The 12,320-nt window shown below is 46.9% G+C and overlaps 1 protein-coding gene across 11 annotated transcripts; it reads right to left on the bottom strand.

The window, feature by feature from the left end:
* Window positions 1–3,452: 3,452 nt before the first annotated feature.
* Window positions 3,453–10,794, bottom strand: LOC120227155 (leucine-rich repeat-containing protein 37A2-like). Of its 11 annotated transcripts, none has more exons than XR_005527191.1 (6): window positions 8,984–10,794; window positions 6,222–6,271; window positions 6,055–6,138; window positions 3,982–4,036; window positions 3,761–3,903; window positions 3,453–3,659 (listed from the first exon to the last, which is right to left on the bottom strand). XR_005527191.1 is itself a non-coding variant. In XM_039225319.1 (6 exons), exons 1-6 carry the CDS (start codon window positions 9,266–9,268, stop codon window positions 3,557–3,559), a joined length of 720 nt encoding a protein of 239 aa, XP_039081250.1. In that variant the 5' UTR covers window positions 9,269–9,543; the 3' UTR covers window positions 3,453–3,556. The 11 variants fall into 11 exon arrangements, 4 of the variants coding, with proteins under 4 accessions (XP_039081250.1, XP_039081253.1, XP_039081251.1 ...); XM_039225319.1 differs by having other exon boundaries at window positions 8,984–9,543; XR_005527189.1 differs by lacking the exon at window positions 6,055–6,138.
* Between the last annotated feature and the right edge of the window lie 1,526 nt (window positions 10,795–12,320).

Consider the following 12,320-nt stretch of genomic DNA (forward strand, 5'->3'; position numbering starts at 1 on the left):
TTGTTGTTTTAAGCCCCTACTTTGGTGTGATCTGTTGCACAGCAGATAATAACACTGTCTAACCACACAGTGGGGTCGAACCACACAGACGTGAGGCCCTCTAAGCTGGCATATTAACGAACGATGCCCTCGTAATGGTTGGGGACTCTGGCCCCAGGCTCCAAGTCTTTCTCTAGACCATAATACTTGCCATGACAACAACATATAAATTTTCTTGAGTATCACATTCCTTGAGTATAACCCCCCCATCATTTAAAGACCACCCCTGCCCCGGGCTTGCCTAACCTTTCCTTGTCTCACCCGCTACCGTGTGTCTTTTCTGTATCATTGCCTCCTTTCGTGATCTTTTTAAAAATGGCTAATTTCTCTGACAGGTTTCATTGGGATCAGAGTGAGAACTTTCATTCACTAGTAACTGGTGGCTTGCGGCCCCCTCTCTTTCTATCCCTCAGGTTTCCTGTAGGAGCTGGGCTCTGAGACCATTTGCCCAATGGTAAAATGAAGACAGAGATATCCTAGGGGTCCAGGTATCACATGTACCACCTGACCCTGGGCACTCCTCCCCTCCCAGGCTACAGCCGGGGGTGTATACTGATCCAAGGAGAGATGGCTCGTTCCAGGCTGGCCTGGTAAAGCCTCTGGGCTCTGGCACAAACACTGCCCCATCTAGATCAAGCTGGACAAGGTACAATCGTACTTACCCTTGGGAATTTTAATTCAGAAATAGTGCAGAGGAGGGGCACCTGGGTGGCTCAGTCAGTTAAGTGTCTGACTTTGGCTCGGGTCATATTCTTGCAGTTCATGGGTTCGAGCCCTGTGTTGGGCTCTGTGCTGACAGCTCAGAGCCTAGAACCTGCTTTAGATTCTGTGTCTCCCTCTCTCCCTGTGTCTCCCCTATTCATGTGCTGTCTCACTCTCGCTCTCTCTCTCTCTCAAAAATAAACATTAAAAAAATATATGGTAGGGTAGCATTTGAGACTCATTAAAGTAGTGTGCAAATCTGAGGTAGTGTTATATACACAGTATTATCTAAGCCTCACTTTAGGAACCACATTTGAACTAATGGAAATATTCGAAAATAGGAGAATGGAGTTTCCTGGAATCCCGGCCCACACTTCGTGAAGCCCAACTATGCACAGATGTCTCTTCTTGGTTTCTTGTCAGCTCTGCCTCTGTGTCCACCTCTCTTATTTAAAAAGTCACCACCGCCCCCACCCCGCTCCACACAGCTCATTAAGGAGGTTGAGCTGGCATGAGGAGTTTCTGCCCTTGTGACCTGACAGTAACGAAAGAGCCTAGTCCTGTGCCTGCCCAAAGCAGGTGCTCAACAAACAGTAGCTGCCACCATCCTCATCATCAGTACGTTTATTGCAATTATTGATTCTTTGTGGTAACCCTGGCTTAGACTTCTCTGCACCCCTGAGCCCTGCAGTGTGGTAGTATAATGGTCAGTAGGCTCTGGAGTTACCAGGCCTGGATTAAACCCCTGACAGCTTGGGGTTTGTGGCTTTGGGCACCTGGGCAGGTTACCTACATCCTCTGAGCCCTGTCCCCTTATCTGCCAGATGAGGATAATAAAGTATGTTTTCACGGCCTCTTGGGCTCAATTAAGACTGCAAAATGCCCAACCCAGGGCTTGACCCCACGTAAGCAAACAGTAAACTAGCTGCTGCTGCCGCTGACTGTTACTGTCTAGGCTTGTGCTTTAAACACAGGAAATACCTGTTGGCTCACTGAAGTCACCACTCAGAGACAGATACTTGTTGGCCAGTCTCACTAAAACGCTGGGGGAACTGGACCGGCCCCAGGAGACAGGAGTCCTTGCCCAGCACCAGCAAACTAATAAAGCAGAAGAGGAACTGATGGGCCAGTCGCTCGGCCCTGAGCCCCACACACCCTGCCAAACACGCTGGGCTGGGCTGGGCCCTGTCCTCTGCTGCCCTCCGGTGCCTCCCGTGGTGGCCAGCGGTTGGTGCCATTCTCCACCACCTGTCGCTAAGCCACCAGCATTTATTTGTGAGATTATGAGGGGTGCCTGGCTGGTTCGGTAGGTTAAGCGTCCGACTCTTGATTTCAGCTCAGGTTGTGATCTCACGTCGTAAGGTCAAGTCCCTCCCCTGCATGGGGTTCCACACGGAGCACGGAGCCTGCCTTGGATTCTTTCTTTCCCTCTCTCTCTGCCCCTCCCCTCTTGCATGCTCTCTCTCTCAAAAGAAATAAATACACATGAAAAAAAAGAGTATCAAACTGTTCATTCAGAATTTCTTTTATTTGCTGCTGTATTTTGACTCTGACATCCTTTTTCTAAAATGTGTCATTCATTTATTCAGAAAGTAGAGATGACTTGTTTGTTTAATGTTTGTTTATTTTTGAGAGAGAGCGTGTGAGCGGGACAGGGAGAGGACAGAGAGAAAGGGAGACGGAGGATCTGAGGTGGGCTGTGCTGACAGCAGAGAGCCCAACGTGGGGCTCGAACTCCCATGCCATGGACCTGAGCCGAAGTCGGACGCTCAACGGACTGAGCCCCCAGGCGCCCTGGACTCTTGCCGACATCCTCACTGGGACAGGTTAACGCCCTCTGCTGCAGGAGCAGTGGGATGTTTGCACCTTCTGCACGTTGCCCTGCGTTCTCTCTTGGAATCGTGCAGCCCTGATCTGTGCTGGGCGAGGAAGGCAGTGGTCGGTTCGGCCGCCGGGCTGGACTGCAGAGGGCCGAGCAGCACACGCCCCACCGCGGCGGGGTCAGAAGGGGCTCGGGCCGTGCGTGTGACCAGGTAAGCGCCCCCACCAGTATGTTTTCTGGAGTAAAGGTCGGAGGAGGGCAGTCTTGCGTAGTTCCTGCTCTCGCACCTTCTGTACTTCTAGCCGTCTAGCCCCTCCCTGCTAGCTCTCCAAGGGTTAGGACTCAAAAAAAATTTTTTTTTTAAGAAAACAAACAAGAAAACCCAATGTGAATTATCCACTAGCTGGTAAGGGTGAAGAGCCCCCTGCTTCCAACTACACATTCTGTGCCTGAGCTGGAGTGCGTGGGAAGAGAGGCCTTAGCCGGACAGCGGAGGTGGGCCCAGCGACCCAAGTGTTCTGGTAACCCCCACAGACCTTCCGGAGGGGCCAGAAAGACACCCTAGTCCACGGGCAGGGGGTCAGGAGCATTGTGAGTAACTGACGCTTGGTGAGCCAGGGGAGAGGGCGCCAGAAGAAACTATTAATTGACTTCATGGTCTAAGCCTCCTGAAGACAGGTTTCCAGTTTCCAGAGACTGACTGTACCCGGGAAATGAGGGAGAGACGCCCCGCTCGCCCTTCTCTGCCTGCACGGCGCCTTGTGCAAGCACTGCCTATACCACGAGGGACTCTGGCTCCCGCTTCTCTCGCCTGTGGCCCCGGTCGCCTGCATAGACATCTTTAACTGTGTACATTTCGACTCCTTACCACATGACTAGAATTGGTTATGAACTTACACATTTTAATATGAGAAAAATAAGTATTTCGCAAGCAATGCTGAGAAGCCAGTATGAGAAAATAAACTTTGTTGGCGGCCAGAGGCAGGACGGGGCTCACTCGGTGACAGTCTCACGCCCTGTCTCACTTTCGTCGCCCAGCTCCTCGGCAGTGGAATCTGTGGCCTGAGGCTTCTCTGTTGCGGCTTCACTGGACTCCCTGGGAAAAGAAGAAGAATGCCAATGCTTTGACTCTTGAAAGGAACAATTCAACCCTTCATAACTTCCTCATTTTAGACAAAATCTTCCCCAATCATGCACCCTGGTTCCGTGTTGAAAATCTCATCCTCATCAGAAGAATCCTTGTGGTGTAGCTTCTGTGCCATGTTTTTCTGGCGTGTGGCATTGAGAGGTCTGTACATGTCCCTGAGCCACAGTGGCCGCCTTATCCAGAAAAAGCCCTCCTAGAAAACGGAAAGGACAGCGTCAGTTCTGTTTCCCCTGCCTCTCCAGCCATGGGGCTTCATCCTCCTCGGCTTTACCTGATTGTCACTTTCTGTGGAGCATCTCCGACCCAGCAGAGATTGGAAGAAGCCCCTTGGAGGAAACACACAGGCAGACTGTTCGTGATTCGTGCCGTCTTCCATGCCTCTCACAACGTGGATCTCCGGTCTTATTAGCAAGCAAAACCAACACAGATCTGGGATCTCAAAAATAATTCTGTATATGCTGGGCTTTTTTTTTTTTTTTTTTGCAAATAGTTTATTGTCAAATTAGTTTCCACATAACAGTGCTCATCCCCACAAGTGTCCTCCTCCATGCCCATCCCCCCTCCCCCCCACATCCATCAGTCCTCAGTTTTTGTCAGCATTCAAGAGTCTCTCCTGGTTTACCTCTCTCCCTTTCCCCCACCATTTCCGCCCTTCCTCTCCCCCTTGTTCCTCCGTCAAGTTCCTCCTAATCCTCCTATACGTGCAAACATATGATATTTGTCCTTCTCTGCCTGACTTATTTCGCTCAGCATAACACCCTCAAGGTCCATCCATGTTGCTACACATGGCCAGATTTCATTCTTTCTCATTGCCATGTAGTATTCCATGGTATAGATAAACCACATCTTGATCCATTCGTCCGTTGATGGACACTTAGCCTCTTTCCATGTTTTAGCTATTGTGGAGAGTGCTGCTATGAACATTGGGGTACATGTGCTCCTATGCATCAGCATTTCTGTATCCCTTGGGTAAATTCCTAGCAGTGCTATTGCTGGGTCATAGGGGAGTTCTATTGTTAGTTTCCTGAGGAACCTCCACACTGTTTTCCAGAGGGGCTGCACCAGTTTACATTCCCACCAACAGTGTAGGAGGGTGCCCGTTTCTCCACATCCTCGTATGCTGGGCTTTCAGAATTTTCCTGTGTCTGTCCATAATGGCCCCACGGTGTCTCTGGGAGACCTTTGTATGTGGCTTGGCATGGAGTGTAAACAGGGTTTCACCCTACTCACCTTCTGGGCCCTTGGCCAAGTGCCCTTGTGCGGTCAACAAACTGGGTGACCACATGGCAGAAGCACCTAACTCTCTCCAGAAGCATTTTACATGGGTCCCCGTCGGACTTAGCCTCACAGGCATCATTTGCTGGGGGGTGGGGAGGTGCCTCCATTTTCCTCACTGCTTTATCTTACAAGTTGAATCGCACCAAGTGAATGCTTGAGTCCAACCAGCAAAGTTATCTAGCTCACTGACTTTCACACGTCAGGCGGATGAGTGAGTCGTGAAACCACCTTAAAACTCATGACTAGCACTAAAACACAAAATATTCTTTTTGAATACAAACAGAATAGGGGGTTCCTGGGTGGCTCAGTCAGATGAGTGGCCAACTCTTGATTTTTCCTCAAGAGATGATCTCACGGATCATGAGATTAAGCCCCGTGTCTGGCTCTGCACTGGCAACTGCGGAGCCTGCTGGGATTCTCTTCCCACCCCACCCCCGCCCCCTCCCCACCAAAATAAATAATAAACTTAAAAAAGACAGCACAGAAAAATCTGGGTGTATAGTAAGTTTGTTTTAGAAACTACTTATGTCTCTACAGTATGTGTGCACTGAGTTGTGACATAAAATGTAGCTCACAGCCCAAGAACACTGTAATCAGAGAAGTGCCCAACTGGAAAGGAACAATCTTCTTTCTGCCCCTCACTAGCAGTATGACCATGGGGCAAGACCTCTTCACTTTCTCCTTCTCCATTTCATTATTATAAAAAGAAGAGATAAATAATCATGCAAGGTCTCTCCCAGTTAAAATTTCATTGGGTCTGGATAAAGGGACCATTCTGGCAGAATGGGGCCTCAAAAACCAGGAGGAGGAGGAGGGAAGTTTTCCTGCCTCTTTATAGGAAGGACTCATGTATTCTACCTTCCATCAGCCTTGAAGACTCGCCCCTTTACCCCACGACTCTTGGCCCTCCCTGTTCCTTCTCCAGAGCCTCCGAGAAGGTCTCTGGCCAGGCCGGATTCCTGCCCACCGCCAGCAGGAATAGGTACGAACAACATTTCCGCCCTCGCCCCCCACCCCATGCTCTTTCTTTAAAGGTCTAGATTCTCTGTGCCAGACCCATTCTAACTCAGGTTTGGCTGGGAAGCTAATTTTGCTGGATCCAGGCAAAGCGTTACGCCAAATATTCTTTCTGCTTTTGGTGATTTCCTGGCTGTAAAACATGAGGATTGAAATAGATGAGTTTGAAAATCTACGTCTAAATTCTACTTTAATGATTGCCAGACTAATATTTACCTTGAGTTTCCTTCTTTACTTTCCTCTACTGCTGCTCTATGAGAATAAATCTGTTTTGGAAGAAAACACGATCACAAGTTACCCACTGCAATGACCACATTCCTTTGCACTTTACGTCTCACCTGCCAAGTGAGATGATAACTTTTTTGAGAACAGGAATTGCTGTTTAATAGAATTTGGACTCTTCCACAGCACCTAACTTGTGGGCAGCTGGAAATACATTTGATTGACCATTTTCGATAACATTCAACAGATGATTCCTAATAAAAATTCTTAGGAGGAGGAAAAGTGTCTACCAGAAACCAAAACCAGAGCACTATTTTAAAGTCCAGGACAAGGGTAGGATGTCTGTTATCACTGCTGCTATTCATCGCTATGGAGGGGGTCCTAACTGATGCACTGGGGAAAAAATGAAGTCTTAGAAAGGAAGAGACACGACATATTGGCATTTGAAATTATGGAAAAACCGAAAGGCCCAAGAGAATCCACTAAAATTTTATTGGAAGTAATATAAGAATTCAATAAGATGGCTAGATACAAAATCAAGAGATCAACATGTAAACCTCAATGGCTTTCCTATGTTCCACAAATACTAAAGAAAAAAACGGAAGAAAGATCCCATTTACAACTATCAGTAAAAAAGGCATAAAGTACCTGGGAATAAACTTAGCAAAGAATGGGTAAGACCTACGAGATGAAAACATTAAAACTCTTCTGAAGGACATTAATTAGAAACAAATACATGCTGCTAAAATACTGTAAAGTTGTCAACACCCCTCAAATTAACCTACAAATTCAATGCAATCCTATTCAGATCTCAAGATAGTCCTTTAAACAAAAACTGGCCAGCTGACATTTGGTAGAGAGAATGCGCAAGCCTGGCTACGAAATGTATGAAAAAGAAGATCACAGAGCAGACATTCAAATGTGTTCTTATAAAGGAACTTAAGTACCTAGTGTAATACGGGTACAGGAAAAGAACACCAGACTGAGAGAATAGAGTCCAGATAAAAATAGTTTTTAGATCAGTGAAGACAGAATGAACCATTCAATAAACGGCTTCAAAGTAACTGGATCTTTAGGTAAGGGGAAAGAGCTAGATCCCCCACCTCGACTGTCCCAAAACACCAACCGGGTTCCGTACACATACGAAAAATAATAATAAATCAGAACGAATATTATAAGAGTACAGACGAAAACTTCAGAGACTACTGTTGTACCATGAGGAGAAAAGGCATTGCTGACAAGACCCACGGCCCGAAGCCATGAGGAGAGGCCGGCAGACACGGCGACGGACGGTCGACAGCCTCCCCTCTGGCGCAGTCCTGCCCCCCCGTCCCCTGTGTTTGTCCTCTTCCTGTTGATTCATAAAACTCTCTTCAGATGCTTTACATTAATCCTTTCACGGGCTTTCACTGAATTTCAGTGTTTCGAGTATTTGCTAGTGTTTTCATCGTGAAGGAGACAGAACAGTGGGAGAGGAGCACGGGCTGACTGCAGGCACAACTGGGGCCAGCTTTGCGTTTTGCCACAGGCGCCGTAAGCTGATCCCCTTCTATGTATGGACGAAGGATGGTAATGCTGTCCTCACAGAACTGTGGGGGGCAGATCAGCGGTGGAAAATTCTTTTCCCTATGCTTGGCATAAACCAGTCGAGATGACCAAATGTATCAAAGGTTTCTGCCTATGGTATCAGGTCCCAAAGATTTTTCTCACCACAAGATTATAAGAATATGGCTTCTGTTTTCTTCTAATACTTTTATGAGTTCTTCTTTCTCTTTTTTTACATTTACTGAAATACGTTTTTTTTAAGGTGAGAAATAGGGATCTGCAGTTATTTTCCTCCCAAATAACTAACTACACAGCTGTTCTATTGCCATTTATTTTCTTTCTTCCACTGATTTGAATACTAAAAGGTAACATTTCAATGTCTGTTTATTTTTGACAGCAACAAAGACAGAGTGAGAGCAAGAGCAGAGAGAGGGAGCCACAGAATCCAAATCAGGCTCCAGGCTCTGAGCTGTCAGCAGAGAGCCCGACGTGGGGCTCAAACAAACGAACCCTGAGATTATGACCTGAGCTGAAGTCGGACATTTAACTGACTGAGCCACCCAGGAGCCTCTAAAAGGTAACATTTCAAAAGTCCTAGTGACCCATGGGTCTGTCTATTGCCGGACTCTGTATGCTACCTCACATAAATATCAGGCGGCATTAGTTCTCCTTGTGAAATCGACATAAGGCCTTATCTCTCTTCCTTTGAGCACCACTACCATCTACTACAGGAAATACACTGCATGGTCTCTGTCCTCAAAAAGTTTGTCATCTAAGTAGGGAGAAGAAATAATGAAACCACACAAAGACTACAAATGCAAGGTTAAACTACATAGGAATTTAAAACAGCAATCGGAGTTTATAGAACTTCCCCCAAAGCACAAGGCCACAGGCCACCTCAAGAGGCATAGCACTGACTGGACAATGGCCAATAATCTCTCTTTCCAGGGGCCGTAGTAGGTAAGTTGAACCCAGGCTAGTTCCTAGGCTCAGAAGTCAGACTCTGTCCTTGACAAGAGAGAACACACTTCTTCCTATATGGAAACGATCTCACCTTATCAGTGTCACGGGACTGACAAAGTGGCAGATCGCTGTCTCAGCCAAGGTTATGTGGCTAAGACCCAGACTAGGAGCTGCTGGTCTTTGTGTGTGAGTCTGCGTCTGAAACCGACTAAAAGCCCAGATCCCACGTTTTGGGACGTTATCCTCACCTCCCTCGAATCTGCCCCTTTCTGTTCACCCTGGGCTTCACTGCTCTCATTGATGTCATTCTCATTTTTCCATTGGTCCATATCCCACTCTGCCTTGGACACCTTCATCTCTTGCTGCTCGCTGAGAAGCTTCATCAGGAAGCCTGTCCTGGAGATGAGCTTGGCACAGGCCAGCTGCACGTGGGTCTCAGAGCAGTCCATTTTCAAAGTCCAGATAACGTGAGAAATGAGCCTTCTCACATCATTGTGGGGGATGAGGGGCCGTAGCCGCTGGTTTAACTGCATCTCATATAGATCACCTGGGGATGAGGGGTTGGACACAGTGAAGCCTGTGGCCTCTGAGGGCAAGTCAGTGCCCACACTGTAGTATTCCCATTGCGAATTGTTGGCTTGTTTAGCGGCGGCACGGAGCTGTCTGCAGTAATGGTAGAATTAGCCGTGGAAAGATTCTTACGGCTTGTGAATTCAGGGAAGGTTTGTTCTGGCCGAGTAGTGTTTCCTGTAGAAATATTTTCTTCCAAGATATTTTGTGCATTAGAGTTCTCTACGGTAGTGTTTTCTCTCTTAGGTTTTGAAAGAGTAAATCATTCTGGAAAAGGATTTTCCTGAGGACCCAGTTCTCCGGGAGATGAAAAATCCTCCCGTGAAGGGGAATTTATGAGGCTCCTGACTGCAGAGAACAGAGGCCTCTTTGCGAGCATCAGTCTATTACGGAGTGAACTTTCCCTTCTCGACTTGTGCTTCAGTTTGGCCTTGGGTGTTCTGTGAACCACACGCGAGTGAGTTTTATGGAAGAGGTATTTTTTTCTGGAATGTGGGGCTCGTCTGAAAGCCTCCATGTTTCTAACTCTAGCATTTGCGTCTTCTAAAACAGAAATGGGGTATGTCAAGTCTTTTGATTTGTTTTTCACCTCAGCTGGGGATTTGGGAGCGGTGGAGGCAGCAGGCCTGCCCAGAGAGAATTGTTTCAGGAAAGAAGAGACCGCTGCCTTGTGTTCCTGTATGAATGAGGGCTCTGTTTTGAAGGAGCTTCCCACCAATTTCCGGGGCCTCTGTGCCACGTGAAGCTGTTCCACCCCTCCTGCGGACGGTCTCTCGAGCCGTCTTTCTTCGGCCACATTCTCCACAAATGGCTGGGTATTCTGTTTCCTCTGGGTATTCTGACGTCTCATTTCTTTAAGGCGCCTTTTCTGGATGCCCTTCAGGCCTTTGATGAACTTGTTCACTCTCAGCATTTTTTTCCCGACATTCTCAACCTTGTCTAGGCTCTTTTCCTGTCCTTGAGCAGTTTCCAATTTCTTTGGAAAGATTTGACGTTTCAACTTGGGACCTAAAAGGCTGGAAGGTATAAGCATGGCAGTTTTTTCTTTCTCTTTCACCTCATCAACTTTTTCCTGAATTTCTGCATCTAACAAGTTTTCCAGAAAATAGAGTTTCCTCAGTTTATTCTTATAAGTCGAATTGTTGGATCCAGGCTTAAGAGAAGGTTCCTGTGTGTTGTTTGTCAAGTGACCCAGGGGACTGTCTCCCTCTTGCACACTTGAAAACAGAAGGTTAATGAATGGTAATCACGTCGATTCTACATCTTCTAGATGTCCCTCCGAGAAGTAAGGCAGTATGGAATTCAGTGCGCTAATGACATCACTTTCATCATTAAAGTGTAGCTGCTCATTCATAAAGGCTGACAAACTGAAGCCACTTTTGTCTGAGGACGGCTTTTCTACCTCAATAGTCAGTTCAGTGCTGGTGCTCTTCTTCCCAGCTTTCAATACCTTCATGAAGGATCCTTCCGCACTCCTTATATATACTTTCACATCTGTCAGAAAAGAAGGGACGAGTTTTGATAACGAACTACAAAAAGCACAGCTTTTTGTCAATGCACAGGCATACATCCTAGTCAAATAAATTAAGAATCAGCAAATACTTGAATGCCATTTAGAGAGGGGACAAACTCAAATTTGAACCTACAATTGGCAATGACAAAAGGAGAAAAAGATGTTTTTTGAAACAGTGGCTATTTCCTCAGAACATTCCGTAGTGTGAATAGCTATATTTAGAATGATTCCATTGGTCCCTAAGGGCTGACTGCCCAGGACTCAAGAAAAGCCAAGGCTGGAAGACACTCAGCTGAACTGTGTGCAGATCTGCTGTGACCCCTGGCATGCACATACCCCACCCTGTGCTGCTTCAGAGGCAGAGGGAGCATGAGTCTTCCTCCTTCTACCTCTTCAGTGGGCTTGTGTTCTCGCTACCATCACAGGCACATGACAACACCCACCTGAACATGCCCTCTCCACCTACCCACCAATTCCTTTGTTTGGTCCCTGCTCCCATGTATCACACCTCCCATAACATAAGCGCAGACACAAAACAAAAACAAAAACAAAACCCATTAATTCCACCCTGGTTCCTTGCTTAAATTTGGGCAGGGATCTAGGGGATAGGTTAAGATGTTTTCCAGGAACGAGAGATATGCCAATGTGGAATGTTCAATAAATCAATGGAATAATACTTGAGGTTTTAAAACGCAGAAGGGATAAAGAACCTTTTGTCAAATGCCTACTTTGCTTTCATTTCCTTTCAATTCTAGCGTATTTCTAGCTTTACGTAGAGAACCATCCAGAACTTCCAACTACATGAAGGGCAAGTGTACAGCTTGTATACACTGAATGGCACTGTGCAGCTAGGTTTCTTTTCCAGAAGAATTAGAAGTATTTTGAGTGGTGCTGGTGAGAGTCAGAGGAGGAGGTTATAAGGGTCACGAGAGAAGAGGAGCAACGGGCTTGCCGGGAGCCCGAAACGGGATAGGAGACTTGAGTGCTGGGCTGTGGCACCTAACACCCCTGATCTCATTCTTCCTCACCTGTAAAAGGAGATTAAAAATGCCTATTCTGCCCACCTCTGAGGGAGAAGGGACTAATATAATTGGTAAAACATTGTTTTGGAAAATAAGCAGCCATGTATTTATAGAAGGAGAAAAGTGTCATTTGTGCTGTGCCCCAGACCATTGACAGGGACCCAGATTCAAGCTACCTGGGGCAAAAGCACATTTTGGAAGTCATCAAGGTAGTGCTGATAAAGCCTAATATACAGAAAACCACCTAAAACACCTGTGTTTTGGATAGAAAAGCTCAAGGCTCAGAACAAGAGCTGGATGGCCCAAGAACAGAAGAGCCTCTCACCCAGGAGAAGGGCTGGGTAGCAGCTGGTTGGGGAACAGAAACACTGAAGCTCTGAAAAAAACGTTTTCCGAAACCGGAACCACTTATCCTCTTACACACTTGCAAAAACAAAATAAAGAAGGACCTCCACCTATCATATAAGACGAAGGGCACCT

This window comes from Hyaena hyaena, unplaced genomic scaffold, assembly GCF_003009895.1.
Source record: "Hyaena hyaena isolate Hyena2069 unplaced genomic scaffold, ASM300989v1 scaffold_2048, whole genome shotgun sequence".
NCBI classification, from domain to species: domain Eukaryota; kingdom Metazoa; phylum Chordata; class Mammalia; order Carnivora; family Hyaenidae; genus Hyaena; species Hyaena hyaena.

Excerpts from the sequence above, each read along its gene's own strand:
- LOC120227155 (XM_039225318.1), bottom strand. The coding sequence starts at position 9,268 with ATGCAGTTAAACCAGCGGCTACGGCCCCTCATCCCCCACAATGATGTG. Across the intron at positions 4,174-8,983 it reads AAGGGGCAGATTCGAGGGAG|CCCAGCATATACAGAATTAT; the intron begins GTGAGGATAACG and ends AAAAAAAAAAAG. Across the intron at positions 3,660-3,760 it reads ATTTTCAACACGGAACCAGG|GGAGTCCAGTGAAGCCGCAA; the intron begins GTGCATGATTGG and ends TTCTTTTCCCAG.